The sequence below is a fragment of the Geotrypetes seraphini genome, chromosome 1, assembly GCF_902459505.1.
Source record: "Geotrypetes seraphini chromosome 1, aGeoSer1.1, whole genome shotgun sequence".
In the NCBI taxonomy this organism is placed as follows: domain Eukaryota; kingdom Metazoa; phylum Chordata; class Amphibia; order Gymnophiona; family Dermophiidae; genus Geotrypetes; species Geotrypetes seraphini.
In genome coordinates, this window is record NC_047084.1 from 286,123,283 (window position 1) to 286,150,359 (window position 27,077).

Below are 27,077 nucleotides of genomic sequence, written 5' to 3' on the forward strand. Positions count from 1 at the left end.
CTGCTGGGCTTGGAGGCTCAGATGCTCTTTGCTTGGGTGAAGCGTCATCTCTTGGTTTTGTCTGCCGCTCATGTGGCTGGCATAGACAACGTTCAGGCAGGCTTTCTCAGTTGTCAGGCTCTGGACCAGGGAGAATGGTCCCTATCCGAGCTGGCATTCAAGGCCCCTGGGGTCATCCCAACTTCGATCTTATGGTGTCAAAGTACAGGAAGGCGGATGGATTCTTCAGCAGCAGATGCGAGGTCAGCAGTGAAGGACTCGACACCTTGTTCAACTTGGCCCGCTGGGGTCCTGCTGAACATCTTTTCTCCGTGGTCCATGATAGGGCGAGTGTTGCACCGGATGTCCTTTCACAGGTTGTCTGGTGATCCTTGAGGCTTCAGACTGGCCCAGAAGTCCTTGGTACGCAGACCTTGTGAGGTTGAGCTCGGAGAAAGGTCTGCGTCTTCCTTGCCATCGGAGGTTGCTCATGTAGGGCCCAATTACACGTCAAGATCCGACTGCTTTGGTCTTTCAGCCTGGCGATTGAGTGAGCGGTCTTGACGGCCAGGGGTTATTCCTCTGCAGTTATTGCCATGCTCCTTCAGAGCACGTGGAAATCAACTGTATCGGCCTATGCGCAGGCCTGGAGGTGCTTTCAGGCTTGGTGTGTGGGGAGTTCAGGTGGACCCTTTCGTACAGTTGGTGGCTTGTGTTCTGGACTTTCTGTTGGATGTCCCCAGGAAGGGTCTGGCAGTCTCTTTTCTACGTGTCCAGATTGCTGGAGTTTCCTGTTTAGGTCCCTCTTCATTCAGGAGTTTTCTGGTCTCACCCGGATGTTGTCCGGTTTTTGAGGGGGGCAGGGAGGCTGCGGCCTCCCTTGCGACAGCGTTGCCCATCCTGGAACCTGAATTGGGTTCTTCACTCCCTAACTCTGCCCTGTGAACCCCTGGATGGAATCTCTCTGAAGGCTCTTACTATTAGGACTGTCTTCCTTGTGGCGGTCACATCGATACGGAAAGTGTTGGAGCTTCAGGCTTTGTCATGCACAGCTCCTTTTCTTCGCATCACAGAGTCTGCGGTGATTTTGAGGAAGGTGCCATTCTTTTCTTCTGAAAGTGGTTTCCTCTTTCCATGTAAACCAGGCAGTTCAGCTACCAGCCTTCCTTCTTTGTCTAAGGACAGTGTTTTGTGGTCTTTGGATGTGCAGTGTCTCCTTTTGAGATATCTAGAGGTCCCTAACGACTTCTGTCTGTCGGACCATCTGTTTGTCCTGGCGGGCCCTGCGTGCTGGGTTCGGCCTGCTTCCAAGGCTACCATCTCGCGTTGGTTACGTGCGGCCATTCCTGCGGCCTATGTGGTGGCGGGGAAGAAGCCTTCCCTTGGGGTGAAGACTCACTCTACCAGAGGAATGGTTTCCTCGTGGGCTGAATCTCATGCGGTCTCGCTGAAGAGATTTGTCGGGCGGCCATGTGGCCTTCCCTTCATTCTTTGTCCAGGTTTTACCAGCTTGATATGGCAGCTAAGGGTGATGTGGCCTTTGGCTTTCTGTTTTGGTGGTGGGCTCATCGCCCCCCCCCCCTAAGATTTGGGACTGCTTTGATACATCCCTCTAGTTCAGCCTCCAGAGGGATTGTACAAGAATGAAAGATTAGATTTCTTACCTCTGCTAATCTTCCTTCTTGTAAATCTCCCGCCCATCTGCTTTATCAGATTCGCAGGTTGCCTCTTCAGTAACTGGTAAGCTGCATTTCTGTCTTTGACCAACCTCACTAAAAACTTACATGCGTATTCCCCTTTGTAAGGTTTAAGGGTTGGTGGGATTCCAGGGGGTGGGGGGTGTTCCTTCTGATTTTCAGGCTGTGTCTAAGTTCCATAAATTTCCTATGTTTTGCAGTTTTATAATGTCTACATTATGTGTTTGATTCCAGTTGGCTTTTTTTGGGCTGTAGCTTTTAGTATAATTTGTTGAGCAGAATTGACTGGTAGCAGGCCCTCTCTTTCTTTTTTTCTGTTTCCTGTTGTCATAGATCTACGTGGCGGCTTTTCTACTAACTGAGCAGGACAGGAAGCTCCTGGGCAGGTAGCCCAAAGGGGAGGGATCATCTTTTAGTTGCCCTGCAGCAGAAGCTAACAGACATACAAGAACCCTCTAGTTCAGCCTCCAGAGGAGATTTACAAGAAGGAAGATTAGCAGAGGTAAGAAACCTAATCTTTCAATCTCTGGAAGAAAACCTTCTTTTCCATGAGACAACTGAGACTCATAAGACCCTACTTTCACGAATGATATTTCACCATGTTTGTACAAATGCTAATTTTGTTGCAGCTCCCTCTATGCAGGCATCAACACAATACTAACCCACAAGTTATAACTAATCCAAAACACCACAGTTTGACTTATTTTCAAGCTTAAAAAAAAAAAAAAGACACAATCTCCACTTATCTCAAACAGTTACATTGGCTACCTGTCACACATGCCACTCAAACTTATTCACTTCCTCATGAATCTTAGCTTCTGATGAGTTACCCTTCAACAAAAGGCCTCCGATACAAACGTATTTACAACACTGTTTACATTTGTCACCGGGTGGTGGCCGCGCCTGCACAGGTCTAGCCTGGAGTGCCCGGAACACACAGAACTGACCGAGCGGTTTATCAGCTGTGTGAGTGGTAGATTAAATGGACTGTACTTAGATTCAGTTTTCAAGTTCAAAATAGTTATTATTATTCAGGTAGTTCAATTGAACAAAAATATCAATATTGCAAATACTTCTCAGTGATACACTGCTTCCAAAATAATCAGGTAATCCAAAATCACAGTTCAAAATAGCAGGCAAACTTCTGTATCTCACAAGTTCCTTTCTTTTCAAAAAGCATTCAGTTATTCAAACTTTAGCAGTGATCAATTTCAGTTTCAACATTTCAGCTCGGTCAAAACCAAAAACAGAAAAATATATTTTCACTGAGTAAAATGGCCTCAACAGGCCTGAGGCCTACCAAAAGTAGGATTCCAGCCTTACTCCTTTCCGAGCTAAACCTTCCAAAACAGGGAAATCTTCTCATAACAAATGCAAAAGTCTTTTAATTCATTAAGGCTTTTTTTTATTTGTAGGGCCTGACTGGATTCATGCCACCCTGAGCTTATAAACAAACACTCAGAGTAGAAGGGCATCCTCCCACATTGACCGGTGGTTGGTTCCTCCTCAATAGTAGGGCCCAAAAATCCAGCCAAAAACCACTACCAGCCCTTGCCTGGACTATGCTCTATAGTCCAGCACAGCCCAAAAGGAGAAAACACAAAACAGTTTTCAATTTAAACCGTCCTTTAACTTTGGCAATAACAAGCACCCAGTCCTTAGAACTTTAGCATTCAGCATATATTAATTCAGGTTCTCCAGCCACAGAGTTACTTGGAATAAAATAAGTCAAACTTTATTTTCACTGCTGAAACATGGATTAAAAAACCAGCGATTGCTTTTAACCACAGTCTGTCTCCATAACAGCCTCTTCTAATTCAGAGTTTGCTTCCTCAAAATCCATAGTCATCTGGGTAAACTTCTTCAACATTATCTTCCAGGCAACTATTAGTAATTTCCATATCAGCAGTAACAAAAGGTAAATTTAACTCTGGGCTAACCTGGATTCCATGTTTAATGCTTCTCCTAGCTCTAGGCATTGGTTTCTCTTCACAGGTTCATCCTTCTCTGTAGTTGTGCTGTTGGTGTGGCTCTCTCCCTGCAACAAACTGCTTATTCTTATAGGAATCCTGATAGGCTTCGGCTGGGGCTTATTCCCTAATCTTGTGTTTCTGGAAGTTACCAGGTGTTGCTGTTAATCTAATCCCCCATAGATGTTGTTGTGATTCACATGGTTTAACTTCCCCCTAAGAACTGCCTCTCGAGTGTCATTGGTTCCTATGATCTTTTGTTCCCTTCTTTCCCAACCACAAGCAGGAGAACACAAATGGGAACACTGCTGCTCAGGAATTCTTTTCTTGTGGACCTTTGTGGGTTTAGGCTGGGGAGTAGACTTTATATGACCTTTCTTCTCTGCCTCTAATGTCACCCTGTGACAATATATTGGCACAAAGATATGGAACAACCTCTCAACAACCATCAGATCTGAACTGAACTACCTCACGTTCCAAAAGAAACGAAAGACTTATTTCTTTGATACCATATACACCAAAGAAAACTGACCCTTGAGCCTACCTCTGATACTACATACACCATCATCCACATGACTTTGGACTATAAACTACCGGTACATAGATGAAAGCGCGTGAGGCAAAGACTCGCCGATAATGCCTCCCAGACATTCACGTGCAGGATGTCTGCGCACTGGATTTAAACAGTATTTTAAAGCACTCCGAAGGGGGTGTGTGACAGGGGAACCCCCCCCCACTTTACTTAGAACTGTTGGCGTTCCCATTGTGGGTTTTTTTAAGGGGGGAACACCCCATTATAGAGGAAACAGCCTTTTTCTCTCTTTTTTAGGGAAAAATTGCAGTTTCCTCTGTAATGGGGGGGAGGGTTCCCTCCAATGGGAGTGCCAAACAGTTGTAAGTAAAGTGTGGGGCCACACCCCCCCTCAAGGCGCTTTAAAATAGTGTTTAAATCCAGCACACAAATGTCTTGTGCATGATTGGGTGGCATTGTCGGCGCGTCCTTGTCTCGCACACTTTTTTTTTTTTAAATTCTTTATCATTTTTCAATCACATGTACAAGAAAAATAAACTTATTGTTAAAGAAATACAGCAGAATAAAGTTAATATATACCGTCTAAAATCAAAATTTTGATAAGTAGAATAATTGTATAAGCTTCGTCATAAGGGGAGTTGAAACATAGAAACATAGAAATAGATGGCAGATAAGGGCCACGGCCCATCTAGTCTGCCCACCTAATGACCTTCCCCTACCTTTCTCTGTGAATAGATCCCACGTGTCTATCCCATTTGGCCTTAAAATCAGGCACGCTGCTGGCCTCAATCACCTGTAGTGGAAGACTATTCCAGCGATCAACCACTCTTTCAGTGAAAAAGAATTTCCTGGTGTCACCTCGCAGTTTCCCGCCCCTGATTTTCCATGGATGCCCTCTTGTTGTCGTGGGACCCTTGAAAAAGAAGATATCTTCCTCCGCCTCGATGCGGCCCATAAGATACTTGAACGTCTCGATCATGTCTCCCCTCTCTCTGCGCTCCTCGAGCGAGTATAGCTGTAATTTGTCAAGCCGTTCTTCGTATGGAAGATACTTGAGTCCCAAGCCAGAATAATGAGAAGTACATTTCTTAATCAAAAGAGGAAATAAAAATTACTAAGGTAAGGCTATAACGCAAGGTTGCTACCAATTATTTCAATACACTTGTGTCTACTCCATCAAGCTATCTTTTTAATCTCCAGAAAAGATTTTAGTTGGTCTGGCAGAAAAAATACATACTTAATTTGTGTATATTTCACAACGCACTTACCGAGTGTAGGCTAGAAGGAAAGTTGCTCACAAAAATAGAACTTCTTGCCTTAAAGACAAGAATTGTTTCTTTCTTTCTTGAGTAGTCTTTTACGTCTAAATATGCCCATATTCTTTTGCTATAGAACAGATTTTTAGAAAACTTTAAATATAACTTCATAAATGAGTCCAAGTCTTGTTGAAAGATGTTCTTACAGTTAACTCAGAGATAGATTTCTTAAGAATAGCAGATATGTTTTTCAGATCAACCTATAAAGATTGAATATTTTCCCCTTCCCTAATCTCCTGGGAGTTTTTCACAGAAAATGGCAGATAGTAAATTTTATTTAAAGTGGATATAAATTCAAAAAGTGGATATAAATTCAAAAAGAATAACTCAATACCTCCACCAGATATTTTTTAAACATATACGAGGAAATCCCAGGAAAGTTCAAAATTCTCACATTCAGCCATCGGTTGAAATTTTCAACATTTTCTATCTTACGCTGTAACATCAAGCTATCTTTTATTGCAGCAGTTTTGTAGACTTGCAATGATAAATGATTGTACCTCAGTTTGAAGTTTTTTGATAGAATTTTTAGTTTCAGGGTTAGTCTGTTCAAAAGTTTTGGTTATACAGTATTGTCTAGCTTGGCCCTAAGAGCCTTTACCTCATCTGCCGTCCTCGTAACAATGACCAATTTCTGAAGCGCCCTAAAGATTGCTGACAGTGTGTCCTCATTTGTGGGGAGAGAGTCCCTGAAGCTGGTCCGCATTGGCAGAAGCTCATCTGCCGAAGATCCTTCCTCTATGGTAAGGTCGGGTGCGTCTTCAGCCTTCCTTCCTTCCACTTCTAGGACAGCTGCATCAGCCGGAGAAGGAGGCAGGACAACCGGTGCGGGTGAGAGTGAGATCTTCTGCCCCAGCATGATTGAGTCTTCTCTACTTGGTCCCGCAGTGGGGCTAAACTTGCCCAATCTCGAGCAAACTGCTGGCAGGCACTGCTCCAAAGTTTGCTGGACGAAAGCAGAAGAGGATGTTGAAGAGGTAGGCACCCTCACGGTGCCTTTTCTTTTAGTGTGTGGCATTTTGGACATGAAGAATAGATGGACAGCAACGGGAGCGTTCTCACCACTGCCCGATTAGTGCCGCCATTTTGGCCACTCCCCCGTCTCATGCACTTTTGATCCATCACCTAAGTTTCCTCCACCTTCTACCTCGCAACACCACTCTTTAAAAAGTATTAGTTTTTCTCTTCTTGTATTGTACCATCTTTCAAACTGTTTTGCAATGAATCTCCTGTAGCATTCTTGTACTAAATGGTAATATGTCATAACTGCGTGGGACAAACGCGTGCTGACAATGGCGTGCCAACAATAGCGCACAGGACTTATGCGCACCAGATTAAAACAGTTACTGTAAGTGCTCCAAGGTTGTGTGTATGGGGGAAACCCCCACTAAACTTAGAAGTGTTTGTGCTCTTGTTGGGGAGGGGTGTGTGTGGGGGAAGCCCCCTATTACAGAGGAAACTGCTGATTACCCCCCAAAACAAGGTAAAATGGCAGTTTCCTCTCTAATGGGGGGTTCACCACCTCCACCCCCCTAAAGGGAGCGCAAACACTTCTAAGTTTAATGGGGGTGGGGTTTTCCACCCCCACATACACCCCTCTCGGTATATCATGCATGCAATTGTTGGCGCACATTTGTCCCATGCATTTTAGTTAGTGTACCGTTCTAAATTGTATCTCTTAAATTGAACCTATTTAGGCATAGTGCGACTCATAAATCCCAGTTTAAACTAGATTAAATGAATGTTCAGTGTTTTTTCAACCAGAGATATGTGAGAAAAAGGGCCATTTAAATTAAATGATTAATTTATGGAGCATGTGTGGTTCGGCAGACTGGATGAATCATTTGAGTCTTTTTCTGCCGTTTACTATGTTACTGTAATGCAAGCTGCTTTAAGATATTATCTCTTTTTCTGAAGGAAAATTCTTAAGGACAGTCGATTTTTCCGATATTTGCACACTGCCGTGATCATTGGTGGAACTATGCTGGTTTTTGGTGGAAATACTCATAATGATACATCGATGAGTTATGGTGCCAAATGCTTCTCTTCAGACTTCATGTCTTATGACATTGGTGAGTTGATAGTTTTCTTTGTCATTGGATTTCAGAGTCCTATGTGTGGGGGGCATTTAGTGCTTATTTTATATGATGCTTTTCCTTTACTGAGAGAAAGATGTGCATCTATAGTTGCCAGTCCATTTTATCATAACTGTTCAGCTTGAAAATTCAAACCTTCATCCATTGCAGCAACTCCAGTATCTGTATCTGACATGCTCATCATCAATGTCTTCTTTTCCCTAGGTCAAAGGAATAGCTGTTGAAGCCCCAATCTTGCATTTGTTGTATGGACAGAATGAAAGTTGATAGATGCCCAGCAGCCTGTGGTGTAGTAAGGGTGGGGGGGGCAGTCCGTCTTGGGCGCCATCTTGCTCGGGATGCCAGCAGCATCCCTCCTCATATCTGTCTCCCCTTTCCACTCCTCCCCCTGCTGCGTGCGCACCCCTTCCCCCATACCTTTTTAACTTCGGCGTGAGCAGCCACTGACTTGCTGTCTCCTTCGGCGCTCTCTCCGACGTCACTTCTGGGTCCTGTGCCTAAGAAGTGATGTCAGAGTGCCAAAGCCGATGCAGTCAATAAGTTGGTGGCTGCTTGCGTTGAAGTTAAAAAGATACGGGGAAGGAGCATGCATGCGCGGCAGCAGAGTAGGGGTGCCACTGCCCCGAGCGCTGCTCAGCCTCGCTACGCCACTGCCAGCAGCATGTACACTCAAGGCTACATGCACAAAACAAGGTAGATAAGGGCTGATTTTTTGGGGTGCTGATTTCTAAACAGCTGCACATGCAGAGGGCAGTCGTAATCCCATATGATTGCTCACTTAGAAACCAGCGCAAAGTCGCTTTGGGGAAGCCCAAACAGCTGAATGGCAGGGAAAACCCCAAAGCAGCCTCCTGCCACTCAGCTGTTTGGGCTTTTCCTTTTTTAATGGACAATATCTGCCCCATTACATTTTTTCTTTTTAAAAAGCAAGTTGAGCCAATAATCCCTAGAAGAAAAATAGAGAGACAGGAGGGATGCCTACTCCCTTCTGCCACCGCAACCTCCCTCCACTGCCACCTAGCAAACCCGTCTCACCCATGGTAGGACCTCTCTGCACTGACTTAAATAAAAATCAGCAGCAGGGATGCTCACTGCCGCCGTGAAACCCTGCCTCCTATTGAACTAACCAACCCCCTTTCTCTCGCAGGGTCTGCTTCCCCTCCCGTACTTTACAAAGAATCGGCAGGAGGGATGCCCACTCCCTCCTGTCAATGGATAACTTCCTGGCCCCCACCCTCCCTGTACCTTTACAGAAAGGTGATAGCAAGAGGGCCAGTCCCTTTTGCTCGCAGGCCCACCACACCAAAATGGTTGGCCTTCCCCTTCCCGGTGCATCCTGGGATGCATGGGGAGGGGCCTAAAACCCTGATTGGAAGGGGTTGTCAATTTGGCAGGAGGGGGTTCGCGGAAGCAGGAAGAAGTGAGCATCTTTCCTGCCTTTAGTTTTCTTCGGTGGTCGTCGGGGTATGTGTGTATGCTGTATTGATTATTTTTTATGGGGCAGATATCTGTGCCCATAGAAAAAAAATGAAAAATCAGGCAGACCTGTATGTAACAGTTACTGACTGGTCTAGACCTGTCATTTGGTTATGGCATACAATGTCAGGCCATCAATTGGATGGCTCATTTTAATATTATGTACTCACCTACTAGGGATATAAAAAGAAATATTCTGTGATAATATAACTGATCACAATCCACTATCACAGCTCTAGATAATTTAAATTATTCAATAAATAAATAAATAATTATAACTGTGTAAAGTGCTCAGACCCTGTAACCAACTTTGTTCAGTGTTTTCACTCAACTATGGTTGCTGGAGGGACCATCATCGCTTACTTTACAATCCCTTGCCTCCCTAAGTTACCGATCATAAACCACATTAGCATCGTATACTAGTAACTTATCTGAAATTGTTGATGGGAGGCCCCTTGTTGGATGACTCAGCAGCCATAGACAGAAACCATGAAAGTGCTTGTGCTCTGAAAGTGCTTGTGTTTAGAACCAACTAAGTGCCATGCTGAAAAACCAAGCCCCTCGAGTTTCATGTCCTTCTTCAGGAGGGGTCTCTAATAAATAAAAATAAAAATAATAATATTCTTCAAAAACATTATTGTGAATCAATCTGACCCTGCTTCATTTATAAATCTGCACTGAAACAGCTCATTCAAACTACGTTAGAAACTAAACATCTAAAATCTACTCTATAAACTCATAAATTACAACATAACTTTTCTGGGCTAATACAAACCCAGAGGGAAACCAGCCCGGGCCATGAGAGAGCTCAACTACACAAACCGCCCAACTTATATCCTTCCCCAGAATGGAACCAAGAACAACGTGAAATGCGTCATCTCATTACCATAACTAACTTGCCAAGGTCCACGAAAAAACTTTTATAGTTGAAACCAGTCGATTTCAGTGTTTAAACCCTCAGGAGCTAATGTAGACCAATTAAAAATGAATTTATGTTCTCTAAGGGATAACAGATTGGTAAAATCTCCTGAAAACCTATGTGCTTGGAAAAGGACTGTATATCTAAAAGCGTCAGTGGTATGACCCATTTCTGACCAATGGGATACTAAAGGGGCGGTAACCCGGCCTCTGCAAATATTACTCAGATGTTCTGTGATGGGCACCTTAATCTTTCTGACGGTGTGGCCACATGGGCAAACCACACAGTACCCAACACCACTGGAATCACAATCTGTGCCCATGGTAAGAAAAAAACGTTTGCCACCAATTTGAGGAATTATCACATGATCCTGTTGCAAAACATACTGGCATTGACTGCATTTGCCACACATGAAATGAGGGACAGCCCTAATGCTGTCCCGATTAAAATGCCTATACTTCAAGATTTCACCCAAATTGCGGGACCTCATTTTAATAGTAATAAGGTTGTTTGCATGCTTGATGGTCTTGGTTTTGACTGGTTGAGAGGCTTAGGGTGTCTTTTGGAACTATGCCCCATCTCTCTGTAGTGGTGGGTGCTTCATCATCACATGTGCTTTTTTTCCCTTGAGTGGGGTTCGCAAAGCCTTCATAATTGCATCACATATCATTTTTTTACAGATCCATTAGGGAACTTTCTGTAAATGCATTCCTTTGGGAGTTGACTTTGTACAGTCATTTCTTTCCCTACGGAATTTCTTTTTCTTCCTTGTACTTATCTCCTCATGGGTGGTTTGCTTCCCTTCCTTGTTCTATATGGGGACTTCTTTGACATGCCCTATGAAGCAGTTAATATGTGTCTTTGTTTTCCTCCTGGTGGAGTTCCTCCTCACGGCTAGTGTGTAGGCTTACTAGATTCCTCTACTGCCTGAATGGATTTCCTTGGCATACATTTGTGTACACATTCCATATAGCCGCTTTTCAATTTCAGTACCTGTTTTTGCAGATCTTTTTTTTTTTTTTACAGATCTGGTCTGCATCTGAGTGTCTGTTTTTATCATTACTCAACAGGACAGGTTATTGAATATGTCTGATTTGGGGAGGTGTTCCTGGGGCTGTGCTGGAACATGTTTCCTTCCTCTACATTATGGACCTGGTGAGTTTCTCAGGCTCCATCTGTGTAGCAGTTTTCACTTTCACGGCGGCTGTCTTATCAGTCTTCATGTACTCCTATGAGCCTAGGCTCTCTGAGTTTTCTTCATGTGGAGGCTTTATTCACTTAATCTTTTCACCCTGCTCTCAGACTCTTTTCTTTTGAGAGTCTGCGTGGGATCTTAGGCAGTCCTTCCTGTTTTCTCCTGCTACTTCTCCTTGAAGGGTTCTCTCGATTACTGGTCTTTCTCTTAATTGTCAAGGCCACTGGATGACTGTGTTTTTTCTGGATTTCAGACCTCATTGCTCTGCTTCCTGATTTTCCGGGCAGCCACTACAGGCTCCAATTCATACGGCTTTTGAGCTCCTTACCAGTTTTGGGTTTTTTTCCTCCCAGATTATTCAGGGGGTGTCTGATTGTGCTGGCCACATCTGTTCGATTACAGGGCCTTCTTGTTTTTCCATTTTTGAACATCCGGTTTTTTTCCCAGTTGTTTTTTCCCTGAGAGATGTTTCAGACGTTTTTCTCACTCATCTCATTTTCTTTAGCTTTTCATTTTCCGTACCCATATTCATGTCTTTGTTTCTTTGGGGTACTTCTTGACACCACTCTTCTGAGAGTGTTTCTTTTTTCAGATTGTTTTCAATCTTACACATGTTGTTTCTTTTGAACAACAGGCATTCTCCAGTTTTTGTTATCCACGAGTCGGGCTACATTCTTGTACTCCTCAGTGATCTTTTGTTTTCCAGTGGTACCAGGCGAGGGCTTGTCTCTCAAAGCTTCTATATCTTTGATCTTCTCTAGTCTCTACGGAGGTTCCCTTTTCTATTTGTTACCTCCTTGCATGGTCTTCGTGCTTGCTGCATCTAATTTCTGCCTGGGGGGTTCATATGGGCATTCTATAGCCTCAGGGTTTTTCGACTGCCAGGCATCGGATTTTTCCCATTTTTTTTCTAATGATATTTTTAGGACCTCATGATTTTCATCATCTCCTCTGTCCCCAAGACCTCCTCCCTTGCACAATCAATTCAGGGGTTTTACACTACATGTAATTGAGCAAGGAGTCTAGGACTCTCTCCTGTTATGTCAGGAGGCCCTGTTTTTGTGACCTTAGAGATGATTGGCCATCTGCTCTTGCTGCTATTCATGGGGAGCTGAATTTTCTAGCAGCCAATTTCAGCAGGATTCTTTAATCTTTTTACTCCAGGATTTTTCTTCGTTTAGCAAAGGTTATTTTTCTCCTGGATTGGGCAAGCATATATTTATGCTTCACATTTTCATCAATCTCACGAGAGCTGTTCCCACCATGATGCATGGTGACCCAGTCAACATGGGTTCTCCCTTCTTTGTCAACTCAAATTTTGGGAGCCCTTTCTTCTCATTTTCCTGCTCGATTCACTCCGTCTCAGGAATCTTTGATTTCTTCCAATCTTCATTGGTTTTTTTTCCTTTGGGCTGCATCCATTTCATTTACATCTTTCTCAGCCCGTTTGTTGATTTCTGCCAGGACACCAGCCACTCGCCCTTGTTGATATCAAAAGTGGTTTCGTTTTCTTTCTTGGTGTCTTTTTCTCTGCCTGTTTCCATATTCCTAACTGGTGGTATTTTTTCTTTGTTTGATTCTAGTCTCAAGTCTATAGCTCTCAGACTTCTTTTTAATGCTATTGCATTTTTTCCCTTGATCTGTCGAGGAGCAACCTCTTTCTGATTTCTTCTCTGGTTCCCAGGCTCATGACAGGGGTTTTTTCATGTGTGTAACTACACCTCATTCTTTCTTCTGTCATCTGGACTATTCCTGTGGTTCTTTCCTGGTTGTTGATGCTACCATTTATAATAATGGCGTCAGCTCCACTTGAGTTTATTACCTGGAAATTGGTTTTCCCCTATGTCTCTCACCTCTTCCAGGGGGATCAGTGAGTTTCATGCCCTGCTAGCAGCTTCATCCTTATCAGTCTTTCATCAAACCAAGGTGATTGTGTGTTCATGTCCACAGTATCTTCTACGATTTTCATTTCGCTCAGTCAGTTCTTCTGTCTGTGTTGTTTCCTGCACCTCGTTTTTCCTACAAGGATCCTGACTTTATATGTTTTGTCCTATAAGTGGTTTTTTGTCCTCCTTGTTACGCAGGTCAGAGCCGCAGTGATTTTATCCCAACCTTTCTTTTGATTCAACTCAGTTTGGATATCCTATATTCATGGGAATGATTTTCACTTGTCTGATTGCCTCTGTCTCGTTCTTCTTTACTCAGACTGGCCTGGCATGGGGATATCGTGTCTCAGTCCCTAAGTTTGAGTTCTGGCAGCTTTTGTTGTTTTTCCTTATAGTTACATTACTGAGGAACTCTGTACAGCTGCCACCTGGTCCTCAGTTCATTCCTTCACTTCTCACTATTGTCTGGTTTTTTTCTCCAGATGGAATGGGCACTTCCATTGTATTTCCAATTGTATTTCTTTTGCCAACTCTCCCACCATCCCATCTCTGTTAGCTTGGAGGTCACCCATCAGTGAGAATATACTGCCTGCTTGTCCTGGGATAAAGCACAGTTACTTACCTTAACAGGTGTTATCTAGGGACAGCAGGCAGATATTCTCACAACCCACCCACCTCCCCGGGTTGGCTTCTTAGCTAGCTTATCTTAACTGAGGGACTGCGCGCCTACATCAGGCAGGAAGACACTCGCGCATGCGGTGCGGGCGTCAAGAACTTTTTCAAGTTCTTGAAGTGTCCATACCGGGGCTCCGTCGGTGCCGTCACCCATCAGTGAGAATATCTGCCTGCTGTCCCTGGATAACACCTGTTACAGTAAGTAACTGTACTTTACTTACTGTAACAGGTGTTATCCAGGGACAGGAGGCAGATATTCTCACAACCCACCCACCTCCTCTGGTTGGCTTTTTAGCTTGCTTATGGAACTGAGGAATCACGAGCCTATGTCGTGTGGGCAGTTGTGAAGTTTCTAAAAACTTAGTGATACTACACTTTTAATGCTGTCCGTACTGGGGCTTCGTGGATGACATCACCCATATGTGAGAATATCTGCCTGCTGTCCCTGAATAACCCCTGTTAATGGTAAGTAACTGTGCTATCTGTTTAGCTATATAAACAGGCTATAATATTCTTCAGCAAATTTGGGTAGGGGGTGCTTCCCAGCTTGTGTGCTGTCTCTATGGCAGCATCTGCCTCCATTGGGCTGGCATTATTCTTTGCCAGCAGCTCCTCAATGAGGTGCTGTACCACCTTTGTAGCATCTATATATTCCACTTATTCCAGGACCCCCCTAAAGGGTGATTGTAGCATGCGCTGCAGTTCAGGCTCTCTACTTTGTCTCTATTATAACATAAAATCTATACATATTCATTCAAAAGAAATGCAAGGTATATAGCCCATTTCAAGGAGGAAATTACCCCCACATTATTCAAAGAAACATAATAGATGAGAGAAACGTGGGGACGGGAATGGTGATGAATTCTGTTACTGTGTCATTTTCAAGCCTGCTGGTCAATTAGTGTACTCTGGATGAGCTGTTATGTTTTCTGGTACTTTGCTCCTGGGCTGGCCTAGTTCAGTTGAGCTGAGGAGTGCTCTGGATGAGCAGTGCCAGCTTTAGGGGTTACACTTGGCCCCCCCCAGGTCTCTACCCCAACTTCCCAGTGTATTAAAGTGCAGATTCTCCTTTCCTACATTAAAAGAAATAGCACAGAAGGAAGACTGCAGTCAGATTGAAGCCAGATTGGCGAAATGGGTCCCGTAGGATTGCATTAAGTGCTAACATTGCGATAGCAGAGTTCCAAATGGCACGGCAAAGATTTTCTATCTTCTTTTGGAATCGGTTCAACAACCTCTATAAATTCAAGCTAAGTGGTTTTTTATTTTTTGTGACTTTTTATTTTTTGTAACAGTGAAGTTGTTACATTAGAAAGTTTAACTGTTACTTTGTTTCTGAACGATGCCTGCCAACAATGTCGCTGCTATTTAAAGTCCTTTAGGATTTGCCCTGCTGGCCTGCAAGTTACCGTATTTTTAGCTGTATAAGACACACTTCATGTAGAAGAGGAAAACCCAAGAAAAACAATTCTGAACCAAATGGTATACCCTGTCCCACCATCCTGCCCTGTACACTTTCTAACTTGGATAGCCACCATCCCTGCCATGAGCAACTGTACAAAAGTATATATGTATATATGTCAGAGCATTACAGATGCAGCTTTAAAAAAAAAAAAAAATGTCACCTCTATAGCGGTTTATAGCAGATTGTATTGTATCCAAAGATCATTTCTCCAGTCAACATACAGCACTACATCTTATCATATACAAACAAACCTCAAACGAGAAAACAACGGTACTGATAGAGGTGATGGATATACTGTAGTAACAATGCCAGGCATGGGGGGGGGGGGTAGTTTTACAATCATGTAACTGGCAGCAGTACAGTGACAAGCCCTCCTGCCTGGGGCTTGGGACTCAGGGCGGAGGATGAGGGCAGTTGATAAGGTCTGGGGGTAAGGCGAGGCCAGTCCTGTTATCTGATACAGCTTATTCGCAGCCACTCACCCAGGTCAGAAGAAACATAGAAACATAGAGTATGACGGAAGAAAAGGGCCGTCAGCCCAATATGTCTGCTGACTCAAAAGAACCCTCCCCTTAAAAGAACACTCCCTCTAAGCAATTTCCCAAAGTGAACTCACATGTTTATCCCATCAATTCTTGAGGTGGAGCATGTTGCTGGCCTCAACTACCTGATGTGGAAGGCCATTTCAATGGTCAATCACGCTTTCGGTGAAGAAGTACTTCCTGATGTCACCATGAAATTTCCCACCCTTGAGTTTGAGCGGATACCTTCTTGTTGCCCTTTACAAAAGTTCCATCCCTAATACATCAAAAATATTTATATATTCTTATACATTATAGGATTTGATTAAATATTACCCACCCATATCCCTTCAGTAATATCTTAAATTGTGAAGCATTCTCACATAAACATATGTGACCTGATAGTGTGTTCAACAGCATAGGTCCTGCTACTCAGAAAGCAGTTTTGATTAACTATACCTGATACTCTCCTTCCCTTTTTTATGCCAGAGAAGGGTGGTGGTGATGTTGATATATAAGCCCCTTCTTATAGATCTTCATAATACAAGCTGCTTAGGCCTTACTCTAATATTAAAATTGCTAGTAGCACTATAAAAGTAGCCTAATACAGGACCCTTTGAGCCATTGCAGAAAAGTGAAGTAGAGATGAAGGTTATAGATAAGGAACATACTTAAAGTTATGTTTTAAATCCACTGACAGTCTCCCCTATGCCAAAGTCAGACAGACCAAAGATAAGCAGTTGATGGCGCTATATTTGAACTACTAGTTCAATGTATAGTGAGATGACTACAGTAGACATTCCAAGATCCAGGAAGCATCCAATCTTATAGGGAAGCAGTGGGGGCAGAGTAAAAGGGTGAATGTGCCATGGGGTGGGAGCAGCAAACTGAAGGCTTGTCATGGGGAGGAGAGAGAGAGAATGCATTGATAGTTGGGGAAGTGAGGAGAAAGAAAGAATGAGAGGTTGGGATATTGTATGTTGGAGAAGATTTTAGGAGCAGACAAAATTATGGGTCATTTTGAGATTTAGAAGAGGACAGAACTGTATCTGGAGTGAAAGAGGGAACTGAGGAGACTGGAGCCAGAGAAAGGTAAAGGCATGAAGGGATTTCAGGCCTTATGATGGGGTAATTCTACTACTACTACTTATCACTTATATATTGCTGAAAGGCATATACAGCGCTGTACATTTTGACATTTATAGACAGTCCCTGCTCGGAAGAACTTACAATCTAACTTGGACAGACAGACATGTCATAGAGGGTTAGTGATGCTCAACTTCAGGAAAGGGAACTATGCTGCTATGAGGGAAATGGTGGGGAGAAAGCTCAGAAACATCCTTAGGATGGAGACTGTAGGAAGCGCCTGGACCCTATTCAGGGACACCCTGCAGGAAGCACAAAGAATGTACGTCCCCAGTTTCAGGAAAGGCGGCAAGAACAAGCAGTCAAAGGACCCTGGTTTGGATCTCAACAGAAGCAAAGAGGGCAATAAATGACAAAAAAGTATCCTTCCGGAGATGGAAAAAGGACCCAACGGAGGAAAATCACCAGGCGCACAGGAAATGCCAAAAGGAATGCCACCGAGAGGTTAGAAAAGCAAAAGGGAACTATGAGGAGGGGCTGGCCAGGGAGGCGAAAAACTTCAAGGCATTCTTCAGTTACGTAAAGGGGAAGCGACCAGCGAGAGAGGAGGTAGGGCCGTTGGACGATGGGGATAGGAAGGGAGTGATTAAGGAGGATAAAGAGGTAGCTGAGAGGTTGAACACGTTCTTCTCATCGGTTTTCACGAGAGAAGACACATCTAACATACCGGACTCAGAGGAGCTCATAAGTGGGGAAACAGGCTGAAAAATTGGAACACATAGAGGTAAGTAAGGAGGATGTCCTCAAACAGATAGACAGGTTAAAATGCGGCAAATCGCCGGGCCCAGACGGGATCCACCCAAGGGTTCTGAAGGAACTAAGACAAGAAATAGCGGGCACAATCCAGCATGTTTGCAACCTATCCTTGAAAACTGGAGAGGTACCAGAGGACTGGAAACTGGCGAATGTCACACCTATCTTCAAGAAGGGATCGAGGGGTGACCCCGGGAACTACAGGCCGGTGAGCCTGACTTCAATAATAGGGAAGATGGTGGAAGCTATGATCAAGGATGGTATTTGCGAGCACATCGAGAGAAATGGCCTACTGAGAACAAGCCAGCACGGATTCTGTAAGGGAAGGTCATGCTTAATGAACCTTCTGTACTTCTTTGAGGGCATAAGCAGTCGGGTGGACAATGGGGAACCCATAGACATCATTTACCTCAATTTTCAAAAGGCTTTCAACAAGGTGCCACATGAAAGGCTGCTTAGGAAGCTGTGGAACCACGGGGTGGGAGGGGATGTGCACAGATGGATCGAGCACTGGTTGTCGGGTAGACTGCAGAGGGTCGGAGTAAAGGGACAATATTCTGACTGGCGGGGAGTCACGAGCGGTGTGCCACAGGGATCGGTGCTGGGGCCGTTACTCTTCAACATATTTATCAATGACCTGGAAAAGGAGGCAAAGTGCGAGGTTATAAAATTTGCAGACGATACCAAAATGTGCGGCAGAGTTAGATCCAGGGAGGAGTGTGAGGACCTGCAAAGGGACCTGGACAAGCTGGAAGACTGGGCAAACAAATGGCAAATGTGCTTTAACGTGGAAAAATGCAAGGTCATGCATATAGGGAAAAAGAACCCGTTGTTCAACTACAAATTGGGGGGGGCATTGTTGGGAGACAGCAGTCTAGAGAGAGACTTGGGTGTGCTGGTGGATGCATCACTGAAGCCATCTGCACAGTGCGCAGCAGCCTCGAAAAAAGCCAACAGGATGCTGGGCATCATAAAGAGGGGCATAACAACCAGGACACGGGAAGTCATCATGCCATTGTATCGAGCGATGGTGCGTCCGCATCTGGAGTACTGCGTTCAATATTGGTCGCTGTACCTCAAGAAGGACATGGCGGTACTTGAGAGAGTCCAAAGGAGAGCAACAAAACTGGTAAGAGGGCTGGAACACTGCCCATACGCCGAGAGGTTGGATAGGCTGGGGCTCTTCTCTCTGGAAAAAAGGAGGCTCAGGGGAGATATGATAGAGACCTTCAGGATCATGAGGGGCATAGAGAGGGTGGATAGGGACAGATTCTTCAGGCTGAAGGGGACAACAGGTACGAGGGGGCATTCGGAGAAACTGAAGGGAGATAGGTTCAAAACAAATGCAAGGAAGTTTTTTTTCACACAAAGGGTCGTAGACACTTGGAATGAGCTACCGGAGGAAGTGATCAGGCAGAATACGGAACAAGGATTCAAACAGGGATTGGACGGATTCCTGAGGGATAAAGGGATCGTGGGATACTGAGAGAGGTGCTGGGATGTAACACAGATATAGAAAGCTAACCAGGTCGTGCATGTGCAAGTCCGGAGGGTTAGGACTTCGATGGGAAGATAGGACTCAAAGGGAAACCAAGGTGGCAAGGGGGCCCCTTCTGGTGATTCAGACAGGTCGTGACCTGTTTGGGCCGCTGCGGGAGCGGACTGCTGGGCAGGATGGACCTATGGTCTGACCTGGCGGAGGCACTGCTTATGTTCTTATGTAACCCAAGGTGAAAGGAGTTAGGAGTTGAAAGCACTTTCAAATTCTACATAAAACAGTACAAATAAACTGCAGAATTTTCAAAATTTTGCACAGAATTCTGCCAGAAGTACTAGGTGCAATTAAAAGGTTTATTGCACTCCAAACACTGTTTTTTGTTTAAGGAGAAAGTCTATTCACGGTATTGCGGTATATAAGCTGTTATTATTATATATTGGCTGTACAGTTTTTGTGTAAAAACCATACGCCAAACAATGTCCCTACTCCCACTTCATACCAAGCCACTGGAATCAATAGCCCTCACTAATCCGATCTCCTAAAGAACTGAACTTTAGGAAAGCAGTAAAAACATACCTCTTCACCTAACTCCCCTGCCCATGACCGATGAATTACAAGGAAATGTATATTGGTACTACATCATCGGTATATGTTGTGTTAGGATAAAAACTTGTACTTGAACTGTAACTATGGTAAATCGAACCTGTAAACTGCATATTATGTATATTGATATTAGATCTCTAGTATGCTTCCAGTTAGGATAAAAACTTGTACTGTAACTATGGCAAATTGTAACCTGCAAATTGTAACCTGTAAACTGTATATTATGCATGTTTATCCTGTAACCTGTTGTGAGCTCTTTTGGGAGAATGGTATACAAAATGAATGAAATAACTAAATGGTGTATTTGTATTCCTAGTGAGAGAACGTATGTTACTTTTTTTTTATTGTAGTTAATGTTGTTTTCTCTAAAAAAAAAAAAAAAAAAGACTGATTTAATTTTTGGTTTTCTTTTCTCTCAATTCTAGCTTGTGATCATTGGTCAGTGCTTCCAAAACCTGATCTCTATAATGATGTCAACAGATTTGGACATTCTGCTGTATTAAAAAATAGGTAAGATGAGAAATGCTTAAGGTATATTTTTTTGTTAATTTGTTTAATGCAAATCTATCTTAGTGGCATTTGAGATATCAAAATTCATTAGTTATTGCTGTATATTAGAGAAGAAATACATGCAAAGTGAAACTATTAACTGTGATGATAAAGAATGTATGAGCACTTAGTTTGTACAGGTCATGGACTTAACACCACTAGCATAGAGGCTATAAAACTGAATCACCATTTGTATTGGCAAACAGCTTTTTAAAAAATTTGCTATCTCCAGTGTTTGCAGCTATGTTGACATTTCACAGTAGGTTCCAGGATATCTCTCAGGATGTACCATTTTGTGAGGTTAGACTGGTATTTGACCAATATATACATCCACATCTGCTGTTTGTCCTTGATGTCTCTTCCCCACTACCCCTCCAGCCTCCATGGATTTGCTGAGGTTGCCATAAGATGCACTCTGGAAACTAGTCTTATCTGAGTTGGAGCAAAGGAGAGTACAGTAAAACCTTGGATTGCGAGTAATGTGGTTTGTGAGAGTTTTGCAAGATGAGCAAAACGTTTGATAAAATTTTAACTTGATCAACGAGCATTGTCTTGCAATATGAGCAGTTTGACATGTGCCACGTCATCACAGTACGCACAACATATGTGCATCGCATCGTTGAGTGCATCTGAATGCAGCAATTAAGCGTAATACAAGCACGCACAACGTGCACACACAATTTACCCGCAGTACAATATAGCCTAGCCCAATACATCCCGACCTTGCCTTCACTGTTGCAGTCCCTGAACCCCTATTCATTCTGCTCAAAGTCTACATAGTCCTACCCAATTCCCTGAGTTCTCACCTAATCTCAATATGCTGTGGGAGTGTCGTGACTGTTCTAAACAAATGAGGTATTGCAATACAAGTATGTACAGTATATTTTATATTCAAGTTTCCATTATTTCTTATGGGGAAATTCACTTTGATATACGAGTGATATAGATTACAAGCATGCTTCCAGAACGAATTATGTTCGCAAACCAAGGTACTACTGTACCTCTTTACATGCATGTTGAATTCATCTTTAATACGGTTGAATTCATCTTTAATATGGTTGTGTTCCTTTAGGTGGGATATCGGGATAATAGAAGATGGGTAGAACATTTTATTTCTCTTGTGGGTTTTTCCTTTTTCCCTTGTTATACATGCTTCTAGATTTCATATAAGTTTGATGGGGTTTGCTTTAAGGGTGGATTGTATGTCTGACCTACCTATTTCCTCTTCATTGAGATGAAGGAATTTGTGGCAGAGATAACCTCTGGAAATTGGAACGACGAGTGAGGTGATTAAATTTGCAGATGACACTAAACTGTTCAAAGTTATTAAAACGCATGTGGATTGTGAAAAATTGCAGGCAGACCTTAGGAAATTAGAAGACTAGGTATTCAAGTGGCAGATGAAATTTAATGTGGACAAATGCAAAGTAATACATATTGGGAAGAATAACCCAAATCACAGATACAGGATGTGAGGGTTCACATTGGGGTTTAATGCCCCAAAAAAGGATCTGGGTGTCATTGTAGACAATACGATGAAACCTTCTGCCTAGTGTGCGGCAGCGGCCAAAAAAACAAACAAGATACTAGGAATTATTAAAAAAGGAATGGTAAACAAGATTAAGAATGTTATAATGCCTCTGAATTGTTCCATTGTGCGACCTCAAATGGAGTATTGTGTTCATTTCTGGTCTTCTTGTCTCAAAAAAGATAAAGCGGCACTAGAAAATGTTCAAAGAAGAGCAACCAAGATGATAAAAGGGGATGGAACTCCTCTTGTATGAGGAAAGATTAAAAAGGTTAGGGCTCTTCAGCTTGGAAAAGAGACGGCTGAGGGGAGATAGATTGAAGTCTACAAATTCTGAGTGGAGTAGAACGGGTTCAAGTGGATCAATTTTTCACTCCTTCAGAAATTACAAAGACTAGGGGACACTCTTTGAAGTTACTGGGAAATACTTTTAAAACCAATAGGTGAATATATTTTTTCACTTAGAGAATAGTTATGCTCTGGAACACATTATAAGAGAACATAAGAATAGTCTTACTGGGTCAGACCAATGGTCCATCAAGTCCAGTGGTCCGTTCTCACGGTGGCCAATCCAGGTCACTAGTACCTGGCCAAAACCAAAGGAGTAGCAATATTCCATGCTTTCTCAATAACAGACTATGGACTTTTCCTCCCAAAAATTGTCTAAACCCTTCTTAAAACTGGCTACGTTATCCACTCTTACCACAACCTCCATCAAAAATTACAAAGACTAGGGGGACACTCGATGAAGTTACAGGGAAATACTTCTAAAACCAATAGTCTGTTATTGAGAAAGAAATGGGGGGAAGCCACTGCTTGCCCTGTATCGGTAGCATGGAATATTGCTACTCTTTGGGTTTTGGCCAGGTACTAGTGACCTGGATTGGCCACTGTTAGAACAGGCTACTGGACTTGATGGACCATTGGTCTGACCCAGTAAGGCTCTTATGTATTATTTATTAATTACTACTGAATACTTATTTTTCATGAAATTCACTAATATTCTAAGAGAGGAACAATAAATTATAACATCATAATGCAGAATAAACACACAGAAAAATCATTATGCATAATAAAACATAACATGTAATTCTATACAATTAAGCAATTAGTGCAGGCTGGAGTACTGAATGCTCTGCACTGCTCCTGACGCTCATAGAGTTCCTGTGAGCGCTCCGGCCTGTGCTAAAATCCGTTTTCATGGTTTTGTAAAAGGGTGTGTGTATGTGTAAGTTAGGCATCAGTAGAAGAAAACCACCAATTTTAAAATTGTCTTGGAGGCTGACTTAACCTTGGAATCCTTTGTTTTTGTTCTAAATTATTTATTTATTAATTTCCAACAACTTTACAAGAATATTTCTTGCTTTAGTAAAACAGAAACGAATATTATACGGGAAATTAATTTTTTTTTAAAAAGGAGAAAAAAGCCTTTATCTTCCTTAGACCACAATATGGGGGGGAGGGGGATGAACCTGAAAGGATCAAAAGATAAATATAGAAAATATGTTATGCAAAAGGCCTAACAATAAGTCCCACAATTCCTGTATGTCCACCGTTTAAAATTAACTGGCAACAGTAACCAACTTCATATCCAGAAGAACTTTGAGTTGATTTGGAGAGACAGATATATGTATCACGCATTTACAAGGATATGCAAGCAAAAATGAAGCACCTAGTGCTGCAGACTTGGGCCAAAAAATGTTTCCTCCTTTCCTGTGTGTCTTGTAATGTCCAGGAACATGCAGAATCTATTTTCCACAAAATACATGGGAAATTTGAAAATAGTCTCATTGTAGCATCCACATCTTGTTCAAAGACTAAGCACAATATTAAAGTAGCTCCTTCAGAAGTCTCAGGTAGAAAAGTCTCAAGTATCTCTGAAACATTCATATTCTCTTCTCCTTTAGAAGCCAAAACTTCAGTCTCCCCATCAGCTTCCTGACTGAAATATAATAAAGGCGATTGAGCGGGGGAATATTGTCTGAGAAAAACTTCAAAACCTCTGTTAAGTACCGCTTAAAGGCATCCATAGGGGAAATTCCCTGAGATGTCAGAAAATGTAAAAGACAGAAATTCAGTCTGCGATTATAATTCTTTATCTCTTCCAGATTTCTATTTAGCAGCATTTTTATAATTTCTGAGGTTAGATCTTGTAGTGCTTTAATATCACCCTTGATTAAATTCAATTCAGAAGTGAATTCTTCTTTAGACCCATCCACAACTTTACTAAGATTGTCCACAGTACTCACAAGAGCCACAACTTCTGAAGAAGATTTGGAAAGTATAGAATCCAGCTTCTAAAGAGCTTCCAAAATGCTCTCCAGCATAACCATCCTGGGCTTCACAATTCATGAACAATTCCAGCTTTCATTCTTCCTTGTACTGTAGCTGTGATCATAACCCCTCAAGACAGGGTCACCCCAAAAGCCTCTTCCTTGCAGAGTGACTCCAGCAAAGTCCCAGATTCAGCAGGATGTGATGGAGGGTTGGACTCTGGGGGTGAAAAAGGATCATCCAATCCCAAGTCTTCGGGTTCTCTTCTGCCCAGAAGCACAGTGGGATTCTCACTGGACTCTGTAGTTGGAACTTGGGCAGCGACAAATTTTAAAATTCACTGCTGCTGAGGAGAGGTCATCCTGGTTGTTGAGGGATCGGTCCTGACCGTAGCTTTTCATTTTGTATGTGGCTTCTTGAATAAGGAAACAAACTTAGCAGCAGGTAAGACATCAAGAATGCTGATGCTGACCTGCCACCATTTTGGCATCAAGTCTTGTTAAATCTTTATAGTCTCTTGAAGTAATTTCAGTCCTGTTTTGTATGCATTCACTGTTTCTTTATTTCATTGTGGGTCAATGTTCTGTGAGTTGTGTCTCACTGGAAGGAATGTCTTGCAGATGAATTTGTACATTACTTTTCCCTGTAGATACATTTGCAGTATGTATATTTTGTGTTCTTGGTTTTGTTTAAAAAAAAAAGTGTAATGGGTAGGAATGCAACATATTTCCTCCTATTAAATTATTATTTCTTATCTAATTTAGCACTATGTATATATTTGGAGGATTCAACAGCCTTCTCCTTGATGATATCCTGATTTTTACACCAGAGAGTTGTGAAGCCTTTTCCAGTCGGAATACCTGTTTAGCAGCAGGACCAGGCATTCGATGTGTCTGGAACAGCAGCTCTTTTCAGTGCATGCCATGGGATATAGCTACTCCTGAGGAAGAGATACAGATTCTTTGTCCAAACAAAACATGTATGTATTTGTTTTTTTCTTGGCTTATTTGTGCTCTCTGATTTCTAAAGTTAATTCATTTTTTTCATTTTGATTCTATTAGCCAAAGATTTTAAGTGCTGATGAGTAGCTTTGTATTTCTAATCTAATCTTAGGTTTATATACCGGGTCATCGCCCAGCAGAGCTCGACTCGGTTCACATATAATTAAGACTAGAGTACTTAGAAAGAGGAACTTGGGAGAAGTAAGAGCTATAGTATTATCATTTCATTGATACTGTAGTTAAGCCGTTTAAATATTGCAAGAACAGCAAAGAAGAGCACCAGTCCTCTGCTGTCACAAATTTCTCTCTCTCTTTTTTTTTTTTTAATTTATGCAATTTTACAAATTAAAGACAAGTAAATCTACTTGAATACAGATTAGAAATATAATACATAAAGAAGAAAAAGAAAAAAAATTGGTCGATTGTCGACCAATCATATTAGGAAATGAATATTCATTATTTAGTCCACTATATGATCCAAGAACAAAGAAACAAATAATAAGAAAAAAAAATTATAATATCATTAGGATGAAATAAAGGAAAGAAAGACCATCTTCAGCAGCCGGTTCGTTAAACTGTGGGTACAACTATTGAGTCAATAGTCACTCCCGCCCCCCCCCCCCTTCCTTACCCACAATAAACTCCAACCATTGTTTTGGATTAAAAAAAAAAAAAATGTTCCCCTCAAGTGAGATACAACATTCATCAGGAAATTTCAAAATGAAGGATGCACCCAATGCCAAAACTCTTGGGGGACTCATAATAATTTTTTTGAAGCAGAAAAAAGGCAATATAAACTGGACAGAGAAAAAATCTTTACACTCACCAGGGAAGTTGAGGATTGCCAGAATCGCATGAGACAGAGTAATTTGAGACTTTTGGGCGTACCGGAAGGGGTGGAGAAAAATAATCCAGTTTCATTTGTGGAAAATTTTTTGATGAAAGTCCTGCCCCTCAAATCCAATTACCCGATAGAAGTTGAACGTGCACATCGCATACCAGTGAAAAGACTGGATACTTTAAAAGGTCCTCGCCCTATAATTTTCAAGTTGCTAAGACACCAGCAAGTTTTAGAGGTGTTAAGAATGGCTAAAGAACATGCAAATTTAAAATGTCAGGATGCCAAAGTCCACATCGTTCCTGATTTCGCTAAAACAACGGCAGATAAAAGGAAAAAATTTCTAGACATGAGGCCGAAGTTAAGAGAAATCGGAGCTAGATTTGGCCTGATATACCCTGCGATTATGAAAATAACTATTGACAACAAAACTATGAGCTTTGATGAACCTGTGAAGTTGGAAATGTTTTTAAATCAAAGGGAGCAGCCGATGTCAATTTAATTTGACTTATTCACTTCCTGGAGTTGGAGTTGATTCTTCTTGGTTTTTATTTGATTTTATTTGTTATTCATCTTTAATATATTTGAGAATCTGCTAACTGACAGTTTGGCTCTGTTTATTTTGAATGGACACTGTGAAATGGAATGTTGATGAAAAAGGCAGTTTGTTTCTCTGTGAGCCTTTAATATCTCTTTCTCAAAGGATGACTTTTAAAGTTGAAATGATTTGTTCCTTTGCTGTTACATATCTTAATAAGATATTAGAATCTCTGATATATGTTATTGCAATATATTCATGAAGATAAGATATTAATATACAGAGCTTATAGTGGCAGATTTAGATCATAGGTTATGATGAGTTAATGGAGGTTTTGATAAAAATTCAGTACAAAAGATTTCAGTTAGCAAAGATTTTCAAGGGACTCTAGTTTAAGGTTTAGTAGGCTTCTTTGAGAATATTTAAGGGGAATATATGTATTTAAAAATAAATAATAACAATAATTTTAAAAAAAAGGAAAATATATTATTAATGCTTAATTTTCATTTATAGGTTTCTTACAAGTCTGATACTTTTAGCAGACAGAGTTTTACATTCTTTTTTATCATTTATAATGTGAGTGGAAGATCTTTATTTAGTTTCTTATTTTGATTTTTTAATA

At 42.0% G+C, this 27,077-nt stretch overlaps 1 protein-coding gene across 1 annotated transcript in view; it reads left to right on the forward strand.

The window, feature by feature from the left end:
• ATRN (attractin) overlaps nt 1-27,077 on the forward strand; it is a 333,522-nt gene that overhangs the window by 117,035 nt on the left and 189,410 nt on the right. The window contains exons 10-12 of the mRNA XM_033953188.1: nt 7,412-7,566; nt 20,153-20,237; nt 24,843-25,057. Of these exons, the coding sequence (XP_033809079.1) occupies nt 7,412-7,566; nt 20,153-20,237; nt 24,843-25,057 (455 nt within the window). The remainder of the gene's footprint in view (nt 1-7,411; nt 7,567-20,152; nt 20,238-24,842; nt 25,058-27,077) is intronic.